Genomic DNA, 23,282 nt, shown 5'->3' with positions numbered 1-23,282 from the left:
TATAAAGTAAAAATTGAGTACCATCTACTCATTCCTGCAATACTAAGGTATAATCACCATTAAACCCAATTTTGTGTGTATTATTTTGCACACTTTTTATGCATGCACACACATGCATATGTGTGAGTATAGTTTTAAAAAATTCAAGCCTGAATGACTGAATGAATGAGGAAATAAAGAAACTTCAGATGTTATTTTTAGCAACCCACAAATTAGTTAAATAAGTCAAGAAAGAGTCTTTTTAAACTGTTTTTTAAAAAATATTTATTTATTTGGCTGTGCCAGGTCTTTGTTGCAGCATGTGGGATCTTCATTGCGGCATGTGGGATCTTTCAGTTGTGGCATCTGAACTCTTAAGTTGCGGCATGTGGGATGTAGTTCCCCGACCAGGCATCGAACCCAGGCCCCCTGCATCAGTAGTGTGGAGTCTTTCTTAACCACCGGACCATGAGGGAAGTCCCAAGAAGGAGTCTTTACAAGGATAGAAAAGAAACAATAAAATGTAAGGGAATATTAAAAAAAAAAAACAAACTGGGAATTCCCTGGCGGTCCAGTGGTTAGGACCCCACGCTTATGCTGCAGGGCCGCACAGGTTCGATCCCTGGTCAGGGAACTAAGATCCTGCAAGCTGAACAGTGCAGCCAGAAAAAAAAACAAAAACAAAAAAAACTATGGCAACTTCATCACTGAATTGCCTATATTACACTTACATAGAGTCAAATATAATTTCAAAGCTGCAAACTGTGTATTCATAGGTGGAAATTTTTAACAAGATGCAACAAGGAAGATAATCCTTCCTATATATCTCTCTCTGAATACCAGTTTTCATACCTGTACAACACAAATAATTCCACTTTGTAGGATCTATGAAAGGATTAGAAGCAAAATATATTAACATGCTTGCCATGTAGTTGAGTGATAAATTATAATTATTACCATTTGTATTGATCCAGTGTTTTACAATGTGAGGGCAGACAATGTAGGTTATCTTGTTTATTAATAGCATTATTCCCTCAATATAATCATTCTGAATTTCTTCCACTCTTTAATTTGGCTTTCAGGAATATCCAGCAATATGAATTTGGGTTTTATAATTTGCATAAAATTATAGTTATCCATTTTACTTGTCCTTCCTCCTGCTGACTCATAGAATCAGCTTTAAAATAGAAAACCTATATTTATTTTGCATAATAATACTGCTATAGCAATGGTTAAAAATAACTCTGATACCCTCTTTTTTTTTTTTTCGCGGTACGCGGGCCTCTCACTGTTGTGGCCTCTCCCGTTGTGGAGCACGGGCTCCGGACGCGCAGGCTCAGCAGCCATGGCTCATGGGCCCAGCCGCTCCACGGCATGTGTGATCTTCCCGAACCGGGGCACGAACCTGTGTCCCCTGCATAGGCAGGCGGACTCTCAACCACTGCGCCACCAGGGAAGCCCCTCTGATACCCTCTTAATAATTAAGGTTGCATACCTTGTTCTAATTGAGAAGTAATTCATAAACTAATTTAGATATCTGGGAACTATTAACATGCAATAGATCTTTCTTTAGAATTTTTCTCTCCTTTCCATCATTTTGTACACTGTTGGGGTTTTTTTGTTTGTTTTTGTTTTGTTTTTTATGTTTTGGCTGCACTGCACGGCATGTGTACTGTTTTAAAAGGCAAACTGCTCTGAGGTGATAATAGACCCTAAGTGAATGAAAATGGTTTGAAGGAAAAAATTATACATGTAGTTTTCTTCACATACTTTATTAAAATCTTGATTTACAGGAAAGCTAGGAGATATTCAGATTATAATTTTTTCTTATATTGCTGCAAAGAACTGTTATACTTTTATAACTTGTGTGTGTTTATACTTTATTTCCCCAAAGTGTAAACTTGTTGAAACAGGAACGATGTCTTATCCTTTTTGTACCATTTCCAATGCCTATCACAGTGCTATTTAATTGCTGATGAGTACACTGTCTTTAGATGTGGTGTTTATAGTATAACCTTATTTCTAGAAATATATTTTACTTATGAGTTCAGAATTATGTCTATTCCTCATGCTAAACCTACTAGGTGATTGTTCCTATTGTAGCTGGATTATTTGTCCATTATAATTACAAAAGCAAGACTGCTTTCTCTTAGGAATATTTTTTTCTTCAAGTGGTAACTATGGATCTAACTCTTATTCACCAGGGAATTATCGTGGTCTCTGACTGCTGCTGCTGCTATTTATTGGTGTTACTTTCAGCTTTACTAGTGTGCAATATCAATAAACCATGATCATTGCTTTCATACATATGTTCCCAAATTTTACATTGCTCCCATCTACACACATAACTGTCCCTCCTATTGGCAAATGACACTTCTAACAGGTAGCTGCTGTTTTCTGTGGTGCCAAATTTGTATATAACTTATTTGTGCAAAACTAATCTTTTTACATTTTTTAATCTCCCTCTCTCTCTTTCTCTCCCTCCCTCCATCCATTCGTCATGCTCAATGTACTATGCTAGTATTATACGGGACAGAAAGAAGCATAAGACTTAGCCTTGTCCTCAAGTATAGCTTACCATCTATTGAGGAAAAAATATGTACACATAAAAAAAGATTAACAACCAGAGGGCTATATGATATGTCACAAATAAATTATATGAGTTCACATAGTCTAGAAGATCCAAGGAAGATATTTGGGGCTGGAATGATGTGATGTGTTGACTGAGTCTGAGGGATAGTCTGATATAATGGGAAAAGTGCAAGACAATGAATTGGAAGACCAGGTGTTCATTTCCACATCTTATTAACTGTTGTAACATTGTGACATGGGCTTTCTGAACTTAATTTCTCTCATTTGTAAATTGGGAACCATGATCATGATACTACTTGCTCTGTCTACTTCTTCAATTCATGAATCATATAATCAAATACAGTTATATAAAGATGTTCTGAAAACATTAAAGAACAATTCCAACCTAAGTGTGTGTTGTTTGAATTCTTCATCACCTACCATAGTGTTTATGCTAAAACACCACTAATAATTAAGAAATGTTAAAAGTTCAATAGGAAGAGAGGAGCAATGCTGGTATATAATTCATATGTTATTTAATCGGGAGAGGAAATGACAAAATAAAAGACAGGGCTGTGACGCAAATATGACTTTTTTGTTTGGATATAATCCATACTACATCTATAATTATTTAGAAGCTAATAATAAGTGTTATGAATAATGTAAGGATAATGATAACCACTGTTGGGACTTCCCTGGCAGTCTAGTGGTTAAGACTCTGTGCTCCCAATGCAGGAGGCACAGGTTCCATCCCTGGTCAGGGAACTAGATCCCACACGCCACATGGCATGGCCAAAAAAAAAAGATAGCTATTATTTATTGAGCTTTTACTCTGTGCCAGGAACTTTTTATACACTCTCTAATTTAATCTTCATAACAATCCTAAGAATCAACTATCACTGTTCCCATTTCACAGAGGGGAAAACTCTGGGACAGAGAGATTGTCATTTAGCAAGGTCACACAGGTAATAACAAGCACGGGATTTGAACTTAGATCTGTCTAACTACTAAGTCTGTATGCTTATCCAGTAATTTCCATAACTTTGGCATATCACACAAAATGCAATGGTAAACTCAGAGCCAAATTGAAGTGCTTTGATGTATTTATTAACAGACAAGAAATAGATATTTAAATAATAAACTATTTCAAGCAAAGATGAAGGGAGGAATGAAGCTTTAGAGGGAGGAGAAAGGCCAGTTCATGGAGGACTTGCATGCCATATATGAGAATTTAAACTTGATTCTGTGGGTAATCATGAGCCATTGAAGGTTTCAAGTACAGAAATGTGATCATTGCCTGCCTGGCACAGAGTTGCTGCTCCATTCATACTTCATGAACAAATGAATGAATGGGATTTGCCTTTTAGAAGGACTGACCTGGTGACAGTGTGAAATATGGTTTGGAGGGAAGTAAGACTGAAAGTAGGCAAACTGGGGACTTCCCTGGCAGTTCACTGGTTAAGAGTCCGTGCTTCCACTGCAGGGGCCATGGGTTCAATCCTTGGTCCGGGAACTAAGATCCCACAGGCTGCACAACGCAGCCAAAAAAAGAAAGAAAGAAAGAAAGTAGGAAAACTACTGTAAGATTTTGGGAAAAGATAGCAGAGCCGTTGTGAACCAGTGGCATACAGGAGCTGACTGGTACTGGCTTAAAAAGCCAATTATATATATCTCTTCCCAACTTCAGGTTCAGTGACATTCAGTTGGTGATTTGAAATCAGCCATGCGAGTATTTATTTACACCATAGATCTCAGCAAAAACTACAAATTAGGGCTCTCTTTTTGGAGAGCTGATTTACCAACACACTACTGGCCTGATCAAAAGCTATAGCAATGTGATGGAAGAGGAGGAAATACTTACTAGAGGGGCTAATGAAATAGAATCAGCAATACTTATCATTAGTTGGTTGATGGGTGAGGAGTGTGAATGAGGGAGATTATATAATAGTTTATCAAGTTATTGGCTTCCATGATTCCAATGGGATACTGGTGCCTCTTACCAAGAGAAGGAGTTCAAGATAGGGGAAAGATAGTGAATTCTGTTCAGGGAAAACTGAGGTATCTGTGAAACATGATGGTAAAGATGCCAGTGGCTATATATTGGGGTTGCCCAAAAAGTTCGCTCGGGTTTGCTGTAAGATTTTACGGCTACGGAAAACCTCGAACAAACTGTTTGGCCAACCCAATAGATGTGAGAGTAAAAGGAGAGGTCTGGATTCAATATGAAATAGGGAACCATGAGGATGTAACTGACAGTTGAAGTCAGCTGGGACTGAAACACTGGGAGCAGATGAAATTTTAAAACAAAATAAAGGGACAGAACCCTGGAAAAGTCTTCAAGTTTTATAAAGTAAATATACATGAAGCCATATGCCTTTTTGTTCAAAGACAGTGTGAGTAAGTAGGTAGAATTATATTTTCTGTGTAAATGCTGAGTTTGGAATAAAATTATCACTGCAATGTATATGAGTTTTAAAGAATATTGGAATGTGATGAAAATAGAAATGTTATAGATCAGATTTATAAGAACTTTATAGCAAGATTTATGAAAATGACACTTTAAAACAACAAAAAGCTTTTTAAATGTCCAAAAGAAGTTTAACTTTATATCAAACATCTGAAAGAATAAAAACACTCTAGAAAAATATAAAGAAAAATTATTTCAGAAATTAACTAAAATGTAATTATAAGGAATTCTAGCCTGTACTTACCTCTATCTTGACACTGTACTGCAACTCTTCCTTTCTTTGCCTCTGCCACTAGTTTTCACTGCAGGTGGGGAGAATGCTGTGTCTATATTTGTTTGGGGCCTTGTACATAGTATGTACTCAGAAAAAAACAAACAATAAAACCCAGCCCTGTTTCTTCCATGACAGGGTGAGAGGTTTGAACAGATGACCTGGAAGGTCCCTTTCAATCCTGAGAATCTGTGAAAAGGAAGTGGTGATAGTTGCTTACCACTTAAAAGAAGAAGTGGGCTTAATTTTCTATGGCACCGAAGGATCAATGTTTCAAAGCTACAGATTCTCAGCTCAATATTACACTGGTAAGAATTTTCTAACAAAGCTATCCAACAGAGGAAAGGCTGTTTCAGGAGGTGGCTATCTTTGAAATAAAAGGAACGTGAGAGCTAGAAGGACCCTTCCATAGCTTTAGTTTAGCTCTTCCCAATCTTCTTCATGCCATTGTCCACATGGAAAATGGTTGTACAGCACATCTATCAACATCTCAAGGCAGGACTTCCCTGGTGGCACAGTGGTTAAGAATCCGCCTGCCAATTCAGGGGACACAGGTTCGAGCCCTGGTCCAGGAAGATCCCACATGCCGTGAAGCAACTAAGCCTGTGAGTCACAACTACTGAGCCTGCTCTCCAGAGGCCATGAGCCACAACCACTGAGCCCGCGTGCCACAACTACTGAAGCCCACGCGCTCTAGGGCCTGTGCTTCGCAAGGAGAAGCCACCGCAATGAGAAGCACGTGCACCGCAACGAAGAGTAACCCCCACTCACCACTAGAGAAAGCCCACATGCAGCAAAGAAGACCCAACACAGCCAAAAGTAAATAAATAAAATAAATGTATAAAAAAAAGAAAAAAATCTCAAGGCATACTTGTCACACGTTCTCAGGGCTTTGGGTGGGAAAACGCTGACATAGTCCAGCGTCCTCAGCTGCAGTGGGGGAATTAAATCCTAGAGAGGGGATGCGACATTCCCGGATCAAGACATTAATGCTGAGGCTAGAACTCTAGTCTCCGGACAACTAACTAGCCAAAGTCTCCTCCCCACAAATTAAGCAGGGGTTGGATGTCAAGCTTGAAGACTGCGACAGCGGTAGTGACAGTGGACAGTGGATGGGGTGATGGTCCGTATCGGTATTGCTTTAATGTGGTCCCATTACCACTGGCATTAGAACTTGTTAAACCTTGAGGAACCTGGGACCCACACAGACATACTGAATCTGGCTCTGCTGCAAGGCCTGGGAATCTGCATTTTAAGGTTTGCAACCATGCCCCACCCCCCTCCTCGGCACTAATTTTGGACTCTGAGCTCCACCTCCTGCTTGAACTGAGGGACTCTGCTGGGCGCGTAGCACCCAGCAACCTGACCTCAAAGAAGCGTGGGCGTCACAGCTTCACTGTGGTAAAATTGTCTGTTACGTACTAGTCCTTCCCGTCGTCACAGGCCAGCCAGTACAGTGTCCCGGTGAGGCCACCGCCGTGCCTCCATCAGCCTACTGGGCCAGCGGCTGAACTGGCTGCGGAGGGCGGTCTGCGGATGGGGGCCGAGGCGGCTCAGCAGTGTCCCCTCGAGGAACTGCTGAGCCGTGCGTCGCTTTCCCTTCTCCGCCCCCGAGTTCCTCCTACTTCTTCGTAGTCCCGCCCACCAAGGAACCCACTACGGCACCCGCGCCTTCTTCCTTGCCCCGCCCCCATCTAAACCGGATGTTAGCCGACGTCCCATAGTGCCTTGCGAGTGGCGGGCCTGATAGCAAGTTTGGGGTTAGCTCGCGGGTTCAAGTCGTCCTTGTTGGAGTTGTTTTATTGTGCCCGGGCGCTGTACGAGACTGGGGCCTGGTCAGTGCTTCGTCTGCGGATGCAATGGCGCTTCTCCGGGGCGTGTGGGGCGTGCTGAGTGCTCTGGGAAAGTCAGGAGCGGACCTCTGCGCGGGATGTGGCAGTCGACTGCGCTCTCCTCTCAGGTAGGACTGCTCGCCTGTGCCTCCGGAGGCCGCAGGGCTCAGGACCCCCTGGGGTTGGAATGTAGACGCTTTTCTCCGTTTTCTGCCCCTCCTAAAAAGTCAGGGCCGAGTTGGCCCCGTGATTCAGACCTCGACCTTGCCACGGGGATGGTGGCTTTGAGACCAGGCCTTACTGCATCAGTACCCCGTGCCTTGCTTCTGGCTACCTTTCCCCTCCTCCCCGCCCCTTTTTATTGTCTAACCTTGGAGCACCCGGTTCGGCGTCCCCTATGAAGTCGCTCCAAGAGTCTCCTGCCTTCATCTAGGCGTTAAGGAGGCGGGGCCCAGGAGCTGGAGTGTACACGCTTTCCTCCACTGTTTTACCTTCCTAGGAGGTAAGGGCTTTGAGATTTAAGTTTTGCAAGCTTTTGCCTCTGGATAGGACAGGATTTTAAATGTCATTATATTTCTTGTCGAAGGTGTCAGATATATAGCATCTTGATGACATCTTGTTTGGCATCTGTGTTCAGATCCTTACGAATATGGGCACTTAAATGCTTAACAATGGTTATTTTCTTTTTATTTGTATGTAGTTTTGCGAATGTACGAAGATGGTTTTCATCTAACTTCATTGGTTATCCAAAGAAACCTATGACTTCATACGTTCGATTTTCTAAGGAACAGCTACCCATATTTAAAGCTCAGAACCCAGGTGAGGAGTTTGGGCTATATACTCTTCTTTGATGTAATAAAGAGGCCACTAAGCAGTTAAATTGGAAACTTGATTTTCTCTACCAAAGCCTCCAGTGAATGCAGAAACATAACCATTCTGTTTGATGTTCTGTAAAATAGGAGGTATAACATATTTTTTACCAAATAAAAATGCTTTAAATGTAATTGAGAACTAGTGAAAGTTATTTTTAAAATAGCATGCAGAGTGGAAAGCACCCAGGGAAGAGGATGAAAAAGCTGAATTTTGGGCCTTTTTGCCATTGGCCCAGAGGACCATTGATGAATCATTTTACCTTTTGCTTAGCTCCTGCTTCTGCCACTGGGAATTATTTATAAAGTTGCAATGAAATAACTTATGTGGACATGTTATGTAAACTTTAAAGCTCTACACAAATTACTGTTAATTTCAGGAGCTTTTTCACTGAAAGTCAGTTCTTGAGTTCCTGAAAGATTTCCAGTTAGGAGGTTTGTTGACTCCCTAGAAAGGGTGTGGGTCTTTATTTAGGTTACAGTGTAAAGATAATGACTAAATTAGTAATTGCTGACCTTTGCTTATGATTTCTAAAGCCTTTTCACATGCAGTACATCACAGGGCACTTGTGAAAATCAAATGAGCTGTTAATAGTCTTACCTTATAAAGAACTGGTTTAAGAGACATGCCTGAGTACTCACATCTTTTAAAATGTAGGAGTTGAAACTAACAAGTGGTTTGTTAAATCATTTTTACCCTGTCATTCCAGTTAAGATGAGGAAGGCAATGGGGAATAATGAATTGGTTTTAGTATAATTTAGTTTGTTTGCAAATGGTATTTCTGTAATTGATATACAAGGTGGTGTTACATGAATCAAGACTATATTTTGTTGTTTAGTCAGGTTTAATGAACTTGATAATTCCTGAAAGACTTGAAAAAAAAGAAAAATGTTTTGATTGAAATGTGAAGTAAAAAGCTTATAGACACTGATTATGCAATGACTTAAACTAGTAGTCAATTTCTGAAGACCATTTTGGTGGTAAGTGATAATCCCTAATTATTGGATAACAGACTTTAACAGTGTTAGAAAATATTAAATTATTTATCGTATTTAAATTAGTTGGTTAGAAAAAAGCTAAATCATTGTATTAAGTTGTGTGGTATAGAGGTATCTGTAAAAATACTTAATTTTAGAGCTAATGGATTATGCTTCCCTGGAAGTCTTTAGAAATTGATCCTGAGACATAAAATTGTGACATCAATTTTTACTTTATTTCATTTCATAGATGCGAAAAATTCAGAACTAATTAAAAAAATCGCTGAGCTATGGAGGGAACTTCCTGATGCAGAGAAAAAGGTAAGCATATAAGTTTTCAGCATTGCTGACCAGTTATTCTGTAGTTAAGAACAATTGTCATGTCCTTTAAGGAACCAGATGACCCAGAGTTTTTTTTTTTAACATCAGTTATCTACAAAGGAACTTCATATGTTCTGATCCACATAAATGATGAGAATATGGATGTATGGGAGTGGCGATGAAGGGTTGGCAGCAATTTGAAGTTGAAGGCTAATTACTGGACTTTCACCTCAGTAATCATGTATATGAAAAATACGTGACTTATAAATGTGATCCAAGAGCACATTTTTCACTTGGTGGTTCAGTCTGTCTTTACCTGACAGGTGTCTTTCTCTGACAGTTGTCTTTCTCTGACAGGTGTGCTATGTTTAATTAGTCAACAACAGTTTATTGACTTCTTATATGAGTTTTCTATTTATAGATGTACGAAGATGCTTACAGGACAGACTGGCAGGCATACAAAGAAGAGATAAACAGAATTAAAGAACAACTAACTCCAAGTCAGCTGGTATCTTTGGAAAAAGAAATCATGCAGAAACGTTTAAAAAAGAAAGCGTTAATAAAAAAGAGAGTGAGTATCATTGAAATATTCTTTTCCTTTAGCAAATAACAAATATATATATATATATCTATGAGTATAGATGTTTTTGTCTTATTTTGATGACATGGTAGAATGTCATCAAGTGTACCCTAGTTAGGAAAAAATAGGATAGTTCCCTTCTGCCACTAGGACCACTTGCCTTTGAGTCTATTTTGGAAACCCTTTTTGCTACTTCTGGATGCATCTGAATTTAAGATATATAGTTAGGACTGGCATGAAAGCTGTAGGAACAGAGTTGTGAAACAGCCAAATCAGGAATAGCAAGGATCTTGCTTCTGGGTCTTGTCTAGAATAACCTACTGATTTGAATTGTTCTATAGGTAATGGTGAATTTTATTCTGAATATTGCTGAATAGACTGAATTAACTCAACAATTTTTAAAAAGTGCCTGTTGTATCTAATCAAATAAGAAGTGCCTTTAGGATGAAATCCTGTTTTTCCTCATTAAAAAAAACCCCACATGTTTCAAAATTAGTGGTTTCCAGCTTAAGGTATTAATCCATTATAAATTCCACTGTTTCATAGTTAGACTACATCTTTCTGTAGTATTAGGTGTGAGGTGGAGAACTTGCTGGTCCAGTACATATACAATAGAAAAGGGTCATCAGAGTTAAAACTGTTTCTCTGGAAAAGTAGATTCTAGCCTTTAATGTGAGGTGCTAGGATCTTTCTCCCTAACCCTAATGTCTTAAGCCCTCCTAGCACTCGGGTTGAGGACTCACCCAATTTCATGTCAATGATAGTAATCTGAGACTGCTGATCCAATTAGTAAAAGGAAGCCAGAAAAGATACTAAGAGTGAGAAATAACAGTCTCCGCATAGGGATGGTATTTGGAGGATTGAGAACTAGGGTTTGCTCTCCCTTTCTCCTTAATGCACCCAAACTAGTATTTAGAGTGGGGAGGACCAGAAATGAGGATTGGGCAGATATAAGGGGTTTCCTAGTCAAATATTTCTTCTGTTCCTTTCTCTGTTCTCCTCATATTCTCATTACATGTGTGTTATACCTATTGTAGTTGTCCCATGGTTGTTGGATATTCTGTTATGTTTTCTTTTCTTTTCAGTCTTTGTTCTCTTTGCTTTTGGGTTTTCGAGGATCCTTTTTTTTTTGGCTGTGCCATGCAGCTTGCCCCCTGACCAGGGATCAAACCCGTGCCCCTGAAGTGGAGGCTCAGAGTCCTAACCACTGGACTGCCAGGGAATTCCCTCTGTTAGTGTTTTTTATCTCTGGCACTTCTTTTTTTAAAAAAATGATTGTGCACTTATTTTATTTATTTATTTATTTAGTTTTGGCTGGGTTGGGTCTTCGTTGCTGTGCGCAGGCTTTCTCTAGTTGCGGCGAGTGGGGGCTACTCTTCGTTGTGGTGCGCGGCCTTCTCGCTGCGGTGGCTTCTCTTGTTGCAGAGCACAGGCTCTAGGTACGTGGGCTTCAGTAGTTGTGGCACACGGGCTCTAGAGCGCAGGCTCAGTAGTTGTGGCTCACGGGCTTTGTTGCTCCGCAGCATTTGGGATCTTCCCGGACCAGGGATCGAACCCATGTCTCCTGCATTGGCAGGTGGATTCTTAACCACTGCGCCACCAGGGAAGTCCCTCTAGCACTTCTTTTTGGTTCTTATGATTTCCATCTCTGCTTACAATGCCCATCTGTTCTTGCAAGCTGTCTAGAATCCTTAGCATATTAATCACAGTTGTTTTAAAATTCTGGTCTGATAATTACAGCATCCCTGCCATGTCTAGTTCTGAGGATTGCTTTGTCTCTTCACATTAGGTTTTTTGCCTTTTAGTATGCCTTGAAATTTTTTCTTGATAGCTGGACATGATGTGCTGGGTAAAAAGAAATGCTGTATATAGGCCTTAGTAATGTGGTGAGGCATGGGGACAAGGGAAGCATTCTACAGTCCTGTGATTAGGTCTTGGTCTTTTAATGAGCCTATGCCTTGACTCTGTGAAGTTCACAAGTGTTTCTCAGTTTTTTCTCCCCTTTGTAGGTGGTGCAGGATGGCTAGAATAAGCTGTAGTCAGGTATTTCCTTTCATTGAAGTCAGTTAGGCTCTGATAGTATACCAGCAGGTTAGGTTCTGATTAACTAGTTACCCCTGAGGGCAGGCCTTGTTAAGAATAATAAAATCCTCAGGCATTTCAAAATGTTTCCTTTTCCTCTCATCCTGCTGAAAGCAAGAGGGGATTTTTCTTGATATTTACTGTTGGAATCTGGTCAAGTTCCTGGGGATAAACCTCACAATGTGAGGTCCTTCCTATGACTGGGTAACTCTCAGAATTGTCCGCATGGAGCCTCCAGCAGTTTGTTAACTGCAATTCAGTTTCTTCCCCGGCACTGGTTTCCATTCCTGAGTCTCTGCTTCGGTAAGCCTCGACTCCCTGTGTTCACCCCTCTGTCTGTCTCTTCAATCTTGGGGGCAGCAGTTTGCCATGTGTCCTCTCTTCTGTGCATCCAAGAGGAGTTGTTGATTTTGCAGTCTGTTCAGCTTTATACTTGCTAGGATGGAGTGGTGACTTCCAAACTCCTTACATGTGGAACCGGAAACCTGAAGTCTGAGTGTTTTCTTTCTCTCTGTTGGAATTTTTCTCTCCATTAGAGTCCCAGTTCCAACTAGTTAGAGAGTAGGTGAGAAGTGTGGGAATCAGGAAGTTGCAGGTGAAGCACCTAGGAGAGAAATCCCTAGCAGTAGCTCTAGAAACAAAAGGGGAAATGCATAGTTAAGTTGTAAAATGCCTAGTTTTCTGACTGAGAGGTTCAGGGCCAAGAAAGTGATCTCTACATGTAAATCAGAGAAGCCCTACTTATACTTATGAATGAAAGTTGGGTTTGTTATTGACTGTAACCAAATTGCCCTTAAAAGCTCCATCATTTTACAAATTACTATCAAATTCAGCAACTAAATAAGTTAAGATGATGCAATATCTTTCATTAGATAATGCATCCCTGACCCCTTTTGATACCTAGTAAAAAGAATTGAAATTAACATATCTGTTGAGGGTTAAAGGTTGAGAGACATGCAGGGAAGGAAATGAAATGAGAGATTATTAAACAGATACTCTAATGTTCTTGAGTTGTGGTGGAGACATGTAGTGCTTTGGCCAAGGAGATGGTGGTGTACAAAAAGATTTTGTACATATGTGCTCAGTTATTCAATTCATGGAGACCATGAAAATAATATGTAAAGGAAATGTTTTTGTATGAAACATAACTCACAAAATCTATTAGAATTTTCAAAACATCACTATAAAAATTCTGACCCCAAGAGGGAACAATCACATACTTTATATAAGAATCATAATGTTCACTTTAAAGAACATTCTGTAATGCATAGTAGTGAATAAAGTTTTTCTGTAGGTGAAATTAAGTCTCATAGAGGTTAAAACTTTATCTCACTCTTCCATTTTTATTACTTAGGAGTTAACGATGCTTGGAAAACCAAAAAGACCTCGCTCAGCTTATAACATTTTTATAGCTGAACGTTTTCAGGAAGCTAAGGATGGTACATCACAGGTAAAACAGAACTGTTTATTTTTAAAATTTTTGTTTATTCTAATTTTTAAAATACCTAGACAGGAAATTTTAGGGGTGCCACATGTCAAATGGTGAAGAAAAGTGGTAAATTACTATAAACAAATACTATATACAAATAAGGCCCTCTTTCTTGTTTCTCTTTTAAAGAAGAATCCTTTTTCTTACCACATACAAGTAATTTGAATATGTAGTTGCCTATATATATATATAGAAAGAGAGAGAGTCAACTTTTAAAATTCAAAAAACATAAAATTTTCAGCTTTATAGGGTTGTTAAAGTTCTAGAGACTTCTTATCCAGCAGTTCTTAACTGTTTTACAGTCACTGGGAAAGTAGGGTTGAGGTGTAATATTTTGTACTGGGATTTGAGTGTAACCTATGGCTTCATGTTACATCCTTTAATAAAATTTTAGTTTTGCCCACAGGAATGTATTACCCATGTTAATGTCATATGAATGTGCAGGAAAAGAAAAGCTTGTCGTTCCTGCTGTGGCTTGGTGTTGCGTTTATTTCCTTCTTAGAGGCTCCAAATTGACAATTGTATTTTTCCTTTTATAATAAGCCATGGTAAGAGAAGTCGGTTCAGATTCCTAATTCTTGTCAATCTGAGATGAAGGTTTTTTGCCACTCTGCCTCTTTGGGTTACTTAGATCATTTTACAAATCCTGTTGATCATATGATTAAATAATGTATATATGTGATGTACTTTTTCCTGGCTATATACTTTTACTGATTTACTCCCCTTGGGATTTCAAATTTAGTTTCCATGGCCCTGCATTACTAAAAAAGCAAGCCTATTTATTTTTTTAGTTGGAATTTGCTCAGTCACTAACTTACCTTGGATTTATTGATAGTCTTCTTATTAGTATAAGAAGGTTATATGCTTGAGAATCTGAATCAGTGGTTTTCAACTCTGACTGCATCTTGGAATCACTTCAGAAGCTTCATGGCTGGGCCTTATCCCTGGAAATTAAAATTAACTCAATTATATCATTTTTATTCATGTAAAAAATACATCCATATAGTTTAAAGAATCAAAATGAGACTTGTTATGAAAGATACTAGTTTTACCATGCTGTCGTATTCCTTACTCTACTCTATCTATTCCTTACTCCTTACGACTAATACATTCTGTTTTAGTCGATTCTTGTGGTATTTACCTCCATATCTCTAAATAATGTTCTGTATTGTTACTTCCTGATTTTTTAAAAAAATTCTAAGCATTACATATATTTTAGGCATTACCTCTCACTGTTTGATGAACATTTAACTCTTTCTTATTCCACTGTTCACATTTCCATCATCCTACCCCCCAATATAGTTATCATAATTTTGTTTAGATCAATATAGAGTACTTAATATTTTATGATAATGTAAACCATATTCATAGCTGAGGTGTTCCATTTGCTATGATTATTTTTCCTTTCTTGCAAAACTTTCCCTGAAATTGATTTTCTTTTTTTTTTTTTTTGCGGTACGTGGGCCTCTCACTGTTGTGGCCTCTCCCGTTGCGGAGCACGGGCTCCGGACGCGCAGGGCTCAGCAGCCATGGCTCACGGGCCCAGCCGCTCCGCGGCATGTGGGATCTTCCCAGACCGGGGCACGAATCCGTGTCCCCTGCATTGGCAGGCGGACTCTCAACCACTGTGCCACCAAGGAAGCCCCATGTCTTGTTTTTGTATTTGCTTAGTTTTTTATGTACTATCCATAATTCCACCCAAATTCTTCAATATTCACTAGCTTTGAGTACATTTAGATGCATTAAATATTCTGTCAGTTTCAATCCGGAACCTCTGATATGTTCCAGTTTGGTTGTTGCCTTCTATGCTTAGTGCATGGCTGACATCCTGGATCTTCATCATCACCCTTGTGGTGCTTTTGTTTCTTCTGTTGTCTTTCTTGGTTTACTGATTCTATTATAGCATCTCCCCCAGCCCAGTAAGAGTACATGGGAGATTAATTTTTTGAGTTCTTGCTTGTCTACATTTGTTTGATAGTTTGACTTGACATAGAATTCTAGGAAATCATGTTCTTTGAAAAATTTAAAAATATTGCTCCTTTCTCTGGTAGCTTTTTAAATTGCTTTCGAGAAGTATAAAGCCGTTTTGATTGTTGGTCTTTTGACTGTGATCTGTTTTCTTTTTTCTCCCCTTCTCTTTTTTCTTTGTTCAGACTCTCTAGAACTCTTATTATTTGTTTATGCATCTTCTGAACTGGTCCTTTAGTTTTCTTAGCTTTTCTGTATTGTTTTGGCCTTTTTTGCATTTCTTTCTGGGATATACGTTTTCACTTAATCTCCCTGTTTTCAGCATGTTACTGTTGCCCCAACTGTACTGGGCATCCACAGAGTAACTATTTTACCCTTTTAAGAGGATGAATATCATAGAATCTGCCCATGGTGGGGATTTAACCTCTTTTTTAAACAGACTTTCAGTCGATCTCATGTTTTAGCCTGACCTTCACCTCTATTTTATACCTGTCTGGTGCTGCCAAATTTCTGAGCTACTTGAGAATTCTGCATTGTAAATCAATTTGCCTTTTACTTTTTTGGGTTTAGGTATCATTTCTCCACCTGCTTTTCAGCTTCCAAAATGTTGTGTTGGTACTGCCCTCTCCTGTTGTCTTTGTCCATATGGTTTTTATGCCTTAAGAAATTTTAGTTTAATTTTAAAAAATAAATAAACCACAGAAATTTATTGCTTACAGATCTGGAGGTTAGGAAATCCAAGATCAAGGCACCATCATGGTGAGGGCCCTTTTCTGGTTCATAACTGGCACCTCTCACTGTGTCCTCACATGGTGGAAGGGCTCATTTAATGGGGTTTTAGGAAGCAACAGAAGTAAATGTCTTTCCATCCCTTTTTTTTTCATGATTTATTTTTTTAGGTGAAAGATTATTCATGCAACTTCATAAATTATTGTTTAATGCATTGAGTGTGAAACTTTATGGATTAAATATATTTTTTGAATTTATTTATTTTATTATTTATTTTTGGCTATGTTGGGTCTTCGTTGCTGCACTCGGGCTTTCTCTAGATGTGGCGAGTGGGGGTTACTCTTTGTTGCAGTGTGCTGGCTTCTCATTGCAGTGACTTCTCTTGTGAGCACAGGCTCTAGGCGCACGGGCTTCAGTAGTGGAGCATGGGCTTAGTTGCTCTGCGGCATTTGGGATCTTCCCGGAGCAGGGATCAAACCCGTGTCTCCTGCACTGGCAGGCGGATTCTTAACCACTGTGTCACCAGGGTAGTCCCTATGGATTAAATACAAGGAAAAAGATATGTTATGAAAAAGATATGTTATGAAAGAAAAGATATGTTATGAAAGAGAGCATTAAAGCAATTCTTTCCAAAGCTAAGAGGACAGTTATTTAGTAACCGTCCCTGAATATACTAAATGTGTTTATAAAGGTAAGTTTAAAATATTCAAAACATAGGCTCGGATACTATCTGGTACCTCATTTTTTCTTAATAGGAAAATAAAATTCAGTCAAAGTTCTGGTCAGAATAGTAAAGTTCATTGTTTTAACTCTACTTCTCCTTAAAATCACTAATGATATTCTTCTAGCTTTAAACAGGTACTTTTCAAACCATATCCCTCTTTCCCTCACATTCTCCTTCTCCTATCCCTCTGTCTCTTCTCTGCCCCTTATTCTCCACCCACCCATTTTTCCCTTCAATCTTTGCTCTCTGGTAGCAACAGCACAAGCTGTGTGACGCATACTCACTCTCCTCTCTGCCTCTCCTCCCGCTATGGGATCCCTGCATCCCTTTAATTTTATAGATGAAGAACCAAGCCTAAGGGAGGTAGTATGACTTTTTCCAAGTCACATAGTTAAGTTCAGCTAAGTAGAATAAGAACTGGTGTTGTATTTTTCCTGTGACTACACCTAAACATGTTGGCACAAATTTTAGAAGAAAATTTTAAGCTACAGAGAGGAAATAAAACACTTAGTCTTTGAAGTTAGTCTATGACAGAATGTAGTTTATACTTGATTATTAATGTTTCTGAATCCAAAAAGATAAATATCTGCACAGGAAAAGCAACCATCAACAAAATGAAAAGTCATCCTACCAAATGGGAGAAGATATTTGCAAATGATTTAAAGAATTCATACAACTCAGCAAAAAAAAAAAAAAAAACTGATTAAAAAATGGGCAAAGGGGCTTCCTTGGTAGCGCAGTGGTTGAGAGTCCACCTGCCGATGCAGGGGACACGGGTTCGTGCCCCGGTCTAGGAGGATCCCACATGCTGCGGAGCGGCTGGGCCTGTGAGCCATGGCCGCTGAGCCTGCGTGTCCAGAGCCTGTGCTCCTCAATGGGAGAGGCCACAGCAGTGAGAGGCCTGCGTACCGCAAAAAAAAAAAAAAAAAAAGGGCAAAGGATCTGAATAGACATTTTTCCAAAGAAAGACATAGAGATGGCTAACAAGTACCTGAAAAGGTGCTCAACATCACTAACAGGGAAATGTAAATTACAACTACAATGAGATATCAGCTCATAGCTGTTAGAATGGCTATTATCAAAAAAACCCAGGAAATAACAAGTGTTGATAAGGATGCGGTAAAAAGGGAACCCTTGTGCTAAAACGCTAACTCAAAAAGATATATACACCCCCATGTTCACTGAAGTATTATTTACAGTAGCCAAGACATGGAAGCAATCTAAGTGTCCATTGATGGATGAATGGATAAAGAAAATGTGTATATGCAGTAGAATATTATTCAGCCATCATAAATAAGGGAGTCTTGCCATCTGTGACAACATGAATGGTCCTTGAGAGTATTATGCTAAGTGAAAAAAAATCAGAGAAAGACAACGTATAATCTCATTTATATGTGGAATCTTATAAAAAGAGCTCATAGACACAGATAACAGATTGGTGTTTGCTAGAGTTGTCAGGTGGGGATGGGGGTCAAAATGGGTGAAGGAGATCAAAAGGTACAGACTTCTAGTTATAAATAAATAAGTCCTGGCAATGTAAGGTACAGTATGGTGACTGTAGTAAATACTGTACTGCACATTTGAAAGTTGCTAAGAGAGTAGATCCTAAAAGTTCTCATCACACACAAAAATTTGTAACCATGTAAGGTGATGGATGTTAACTAGACTTACTCTGATCATTCTGCAATATACACAAAAACCTAATCGTTATGTTGTACACCTGAAACTAATGTTATATGTCAATTATATCTCAGATTTTAAAAAGATACCTTTTAAAATACCTTCATACCATTAATATTTGTACATTTTAACAGTTTAATAATTTTTACGTAGAAAAAATGTTAAGAATTGATGAATCTTTGTGATTCTTGATATTTGAGTGTTTGTTATTGGAATGAATAATAAAAAAACATTTTTCTTTAATCATTGAAATCCCTGTATCTGGTATTTAAAGGTATGTTGTTTTACAGGTAAAGATGGTACTTAACGGTATGTTGTTTTACAGGTAAAGCTGAAAACTATAAATGAAAGCTGGAAAAATCTCTCTAGTTCTCAAAAGCAAGTAAGTAGTATGGTTTTAGTCTCAAGTGTCTAGTTAGAATATCTATGAGAATATGTTAGAGCAAGGCTTGATTCATGTGAAAACAATGTTATATTACACAAAGTATTTTTAAATCATTTTCATATTCTTGGAACCAATTTGGCTTTTCTCTTTTGGTAGTTTTTTTTTTAATTGGCTTCATTTTATTTTATTTTTAAAAATATTTATTTGTTATTTTTGGCTGCGTTCTGGCACACAGGATCTTTCGTTGCAGCATGGGCTCTTCATTGCAGTGCACAGGCTTCTCTCTACTTGTGGTGCGCTGGCTTCTCTCTACTTGTGGCACGTAGGCTTAGTTGCCCCATGGCAGGCATGTGGGATCTTAGTTCCCTGACCATGGATTGAACCCATGTCCCCTGCATTGGAAGGCAGGTTCTTAACCACTGCGCCACCAGGGAAGTCCCTGGTAGGTTGTTTTTTTTTTAATTTATTTATTTTTGGCTGTGTTGGGTCTTCGTTGCTGTGCAGGCTTTCTCTAGTTGCGGCGAGTAGGGGCTACTTTCTGTTGCGGTGCGCAGGTGTCTCATTGCGGTGGCCTCTCGTTGCAGAGCAGGGGCTCTAGGGCATGGGCTTCAGTAGTTGTGGTGCATGGGCTCAGTAGTTGTGGCTTGTGGGCTCTAGAGTGCAGGCTCAGTAGTTGTGGCACACGGGCTTAGTTGCTCTGCAGCATGTGGGATCTTCCCGGACCAGGGATCGAACCCTTGTCCCCTGCATTGGCAGGTGGATTCTTAACCACTGCGCCACCAGGGAAGCCCCCTGGTAGTTTTTTACTGCAAATAAAATTGGTATCTAAAACAGTGTCACTCATAACTTAGTGTCACTGTATCCAGTGGTGGTCACATCTGGCCCCTGTTCCTTTTCCATACTCCAAGCCCTGAAATTGTAACAACTTCATTAATATTTAAAATCTTTATCTCTTACCTTTTTTCATCTAATTTTTATCTCACGAAAACATTCGTTTCCAATCCCCCCTTACACATGTAGAATAGTAAGGTAATTTCTAGAGTATATATAGGAAAGCATTGCAGAAATTAATTGCAAAGATTCCTCTAAAGAAATCATTTTAACGATTATACTTTTTCTCAGGTATATATTCAACTTGCTAAAGATGATAAAGTTCGTTATTACAACGAAATGAAATCTTGGGAAGAACAAATGGTTGAAGTTGGACGAGATGATCTTGTACGACGGTCAGTGAAATACACAGCAAAATAGTGACCCTGAGAAGTATTAAAATAGAAGATTGAATTATGTTCATAATGGATAGACACAAGAAACCAATTAGGTCTCAATACCCAAATCTGTTGTAAAATTAAAATGGATAAAAGTTGGTAAACATTTATATTTAATTTCTTTTCTTTAGCCCGTTGACTTCTGCCAGCCAATTCAATACATTTTGTATTGGTGTCTTGCTTTGGAAAACCCAAACAGATAAGAGTTCATGCAGAATGTATTTTGTGTTTAGGAACCACTGAGCATCAAAATAATCCATGAAATGTAACCGTGAATCATTTTACCTTTGATAAAGGTAAATCAGACTGTGAAGTTTTTTTATACTCTATGACTATGGAAAGAATATTCTTGTTTCCTTATATTATGGAGGCAGGAGTTTCCTTTTCAAAAGTGTCTCAACGTTTGTAGAACCCATAATGTTCTGTGATATAATTGTTCGTTTTTAATAGAGCATCCAGAACTCATGTTGGCAAATTCCAAATCCTAGGTATAATTCATATTGTAGTCAGAGTTGACGATTGTACATGCAAGAGATTTCTGGTGTCAGTTGCAACTTTTATAAACGGGATAGAGAAATTTATAAACCTTTTCCTCATTATCTTTTTTCCTAAATTAAAAACTAAAAAATTATGTACCATATCTATGCATATTGTTTTATATTGCATAGAGTAAAAATTTAAGTGTTTCCTAATTATATGTTTTAAGGTGAGACATTCATTTTACAGCTTTCTGGGTTTTTTTTTTTTTCTTTGTTTTTTTAAAGTAGGAATTTGTATTCTGAATTATTTTTTCTCTTACATGATTATATTTATCCAGAAAGTAGAGAACTTATTTGGTATAAGTTTTAAAATGAGAGATCTAAAAAACATAAGTCTCCTGTCTCTAGATTTGGAGCCTGTAATTTTTAAACATTTTGCATAACATACAAAAACCTATGTACGGGACCCAGCTCTGGCCTGTTGGTGAAATCCAGCCCACTGCCTGCTTTTCATGGCCTTGTGAGGTAAGAATTGTGTTTACAATTTTAAATGGTTAAAAAAAAAAGAATATTTCAAGGCACATGAAAATTAATATGAAATTCAGTGTCCATAAATAATGTTTTATTGGAACACAGCCATACTCATTGTTTATGGCTGCTTTTGTGCAACAGTGACAGAGTTGACTAGTTGTTACAGAGATGGATAGCCTGCAAAGACTGACCCGTACAGTGTGGAATGAGATGCTCTTAAATTATTTGCTATGGCTCAGTAAAATAATCCTTAAGAATTTGCCAGTTAGCATATAAACCTTACCATCCTTTAGCATTTGTTTATCCTCTTAGGAGAGTCAAGCAAAGGTTTTCAAAATCCTCACCAGCTTTTTGAGCAAAATATTCTACTGTCATCATCAGTTCACAAGAATAAGATAACTCAAAATTTATATTATACAAAATATTATGCCAAAAAATTATGTATTCTAGATCTCCAGAAACAAATGAAAATTTTTGTAGTTTGTGGATAGAAAATAAGTTAAAAGTCATGAAAAAATGACTTTTTACATACCGAATTTGGCAAAGGTAGGGACTGTAGGGAAAAATATAGCTTAAGAGAAGCCTAAGAGTTAAATATATGAAGCTGAGTGTATTCAGACAACTTTCCCCTGTGGATAGGAATACAGGACAAAGTCTGCCATTAGGTAGATAGGCACCTTGGGTCTGAGGCTAGAGTGTTTTGGGGAGTAAGGGTTAGGGAAGAAAAGGACGTGTGCTAGTGTCTATCACAAGCTTTTCTCAATTAGGTTTCCAGGAGAGAAGTAAGCCCTAATTCCCTATAGCATCTAGAATTGTACTGATTTTGTATCATCCTCAAGAGAATGGAGAAAATAATCACTCAAATAATTTACTGTGTTCTGTGTGTCAGATGAGCCTAGGGAGCAGATAGGAGTCAGTGTTTGTAATGAATATTATAGAATGGGTGAGGTAGAGAAATTAGTTATGTAAACACCTGCAGGACAAGTGTAGTATAAAACACATCTTTGCAATTACTTTCTGAGCTCTTTTAGCATTTACCTGTATCATTTTATAGCAAACACATTCAAATCTTATCTTCCCGAATATACTGGGAAGTTCAGTGTCTGGTAAGTTCTTAAATATTTACATCTTAATATAGGGAAGAAAAGTATGAAACAGTGAAAGGAGCTAGAGCAAAACCATTTTATGATATCATTTTATTTGTTTTTGTTTCTAAAAGAATGTCATCATTAATACTTTAAATATTAGGATAATCTGATTTCACACCTTTCTTAATAAACTTCAGTACCTGTTGAAGACTGGCATGCCATATATCAAATGCCATCCAGTTTAACAATATACACAAATATTCTATTGTTATAAAGAATAAGAGCTTATATCAATAACCAGTGGCCAGTCATATAACACCTTACTTTTTAGACTTTTCTTGAATTGACCCAACAAAGTAATTGCTGTAAGAGCTAAAGAATAGTGCCAGGGAAAAGATGCTGAGGAAATGAAAGCAGTGTTTATGCTTTTCTGAGCAGTTGGTCATAAAGAGATGTTTATACTTTTGTTCATTAGAGTACCAGTATTAAATTTTTTGAAATAAATTGATGATGGGTACGTGTGTAATTATTTTACTTTCTGATGTTTAAGGGATATTATGTGCAGATTCAGCCTACTGTAATCATGTAATTTTGCTGTTGCTTTTGGCTAACTCCTTTTTTGGAAATCCCACTTTCTTTTTTTAAATAGTTGGCTATGAATGTATATATTTAAATTTCTGAATTAAAATGATATTACTACAAGTAGAGTTAAAGTAACTAGAAAACTTTATTGATTTTTCTGACATTTACTGTACCTAAAATTAATCACCACCAGGTTGTGCTAAAGCAGCAAGAAGTTCTTATGTAGTTAAGTAATAAGTGTCTATTATTTCTCTTAATTTTATCAATCTTTTTACTATAAGAATTCTCTCAAGAATACTCTCTTACTTTCCTCTCCTCACAGCCCCTCTCCCTTCTTCTTTTCAAAGCTCCAAGCTCTTACAGACAAATTTGAAAATGTTATAAGCACAGACTGTATGTTTTGAAATTT

At 38.1% G+C, this 23,282-nt stretch overlaps 1 protein-coding gene and 1 long non-coding RNA gene across 4 annotated transcripts; one reads left to right on the top strand and one right to left on the bottom strand.

The window, feature by feature from the left end:
• Positions 1-254: 254 nt before the first annotated feature.
• LOC132507375 (uncharacterized) lies at positions 255-6,897 on the bottom strand. 2 transcript variants are annotated; one of them, XR_009536159.1, is made up of 3 exons: positions 6,711-6,897; positions 5,262-5,477; positions 255-471 (listed from the first exon to the last, which is right to left on the bottom strand). It is a non-coding gene; the product is annotated as an uncharacterized LOC132507375 (long non-coding RNA). The 2 variants fall into 2 exon arrangements; XR_009536160.1 differs by lacking the exon at positions 6,711-6,897 and adding an exon at positions 6,160-6,239.
• Positions 6,898-7,008: 111 nt separating this feature from the next.
• On the top strand, positions 7,009-23,004 carry TFAM (transcription factor A, mitochondrial). Of its 2 annotated transcripts, XM_060126659.1 has the most exons (7): positions 7,009-7,248; positions 7,821-7,939; positions 9,218-9,288; positions 9,710-9,859; positions 13,305-13,400; positions 18,866-18,922; positions 20,048-23,004. In XM_060126659.1, exons 1-7 carry the CDS (start codon positions 7,148-7,150, stop codon positions 20,174-20,176), a joined length of 723 nt encoding a protein of 240 aa, XP_059982642.1. In that variant the 5' UTR covers positions 7,009-7,147; the 3' UTR covers positions 20,177-23,004. The 2 variants fall into 2 exon arrangements, with proteins under 2 accessions (XP_059982642.1, XP_059982644.1); XM_060126661.1 differs by lacking the exon at positions 13,305-13,400.
• The last annotated feature ends 278 nt before the right edge of the window (positions 23,005-23,282 follow it).

Source organism: Lagenorhynchus albirostris, chromosome 16, assembly GCF_949774975.1.
Source record: "Lagenorhynchus albirostris chromosome 16, mLagAlb1.1, whole genome shotgun sequence".
NCBI classification, from domain to species: domain Eukaryota; kingdom Metazoa; phylum Chordata; class Mammalia; order Artiodactyla; family Delphinidae; genus Lagenorhynchus; species Lagenorhynchus albirostris.
This window is presented reverse-complemented; position numbering and strand designations above follow the sequence as displayed.

Bases quoted from the DNA above. Each gene is read 5' to 3' on its own strand.
- TFAM (XM_060126659.1), top strand. From the start codon at position 7,148: ATGGCGCTTCTCCGGGGCGTGTGGGGCGTGCTGAGTGCTCTGGGAAAG. The intron at 7,940-9,217 runs GTGAGGAGTTTG...TTCATTTCATAG, and splicing joins ATTTAAAGCTCAGAACCCAG to ATGCGAAAAATTCAGAACTA. The intron at 18,923-20,047 runs GTAAGTAGTATG...ACTTTTTCTCAG, and splicing joins TCTCTAGTTCTCAAAAGCAA to GTATATATTCAACTTGCTAA.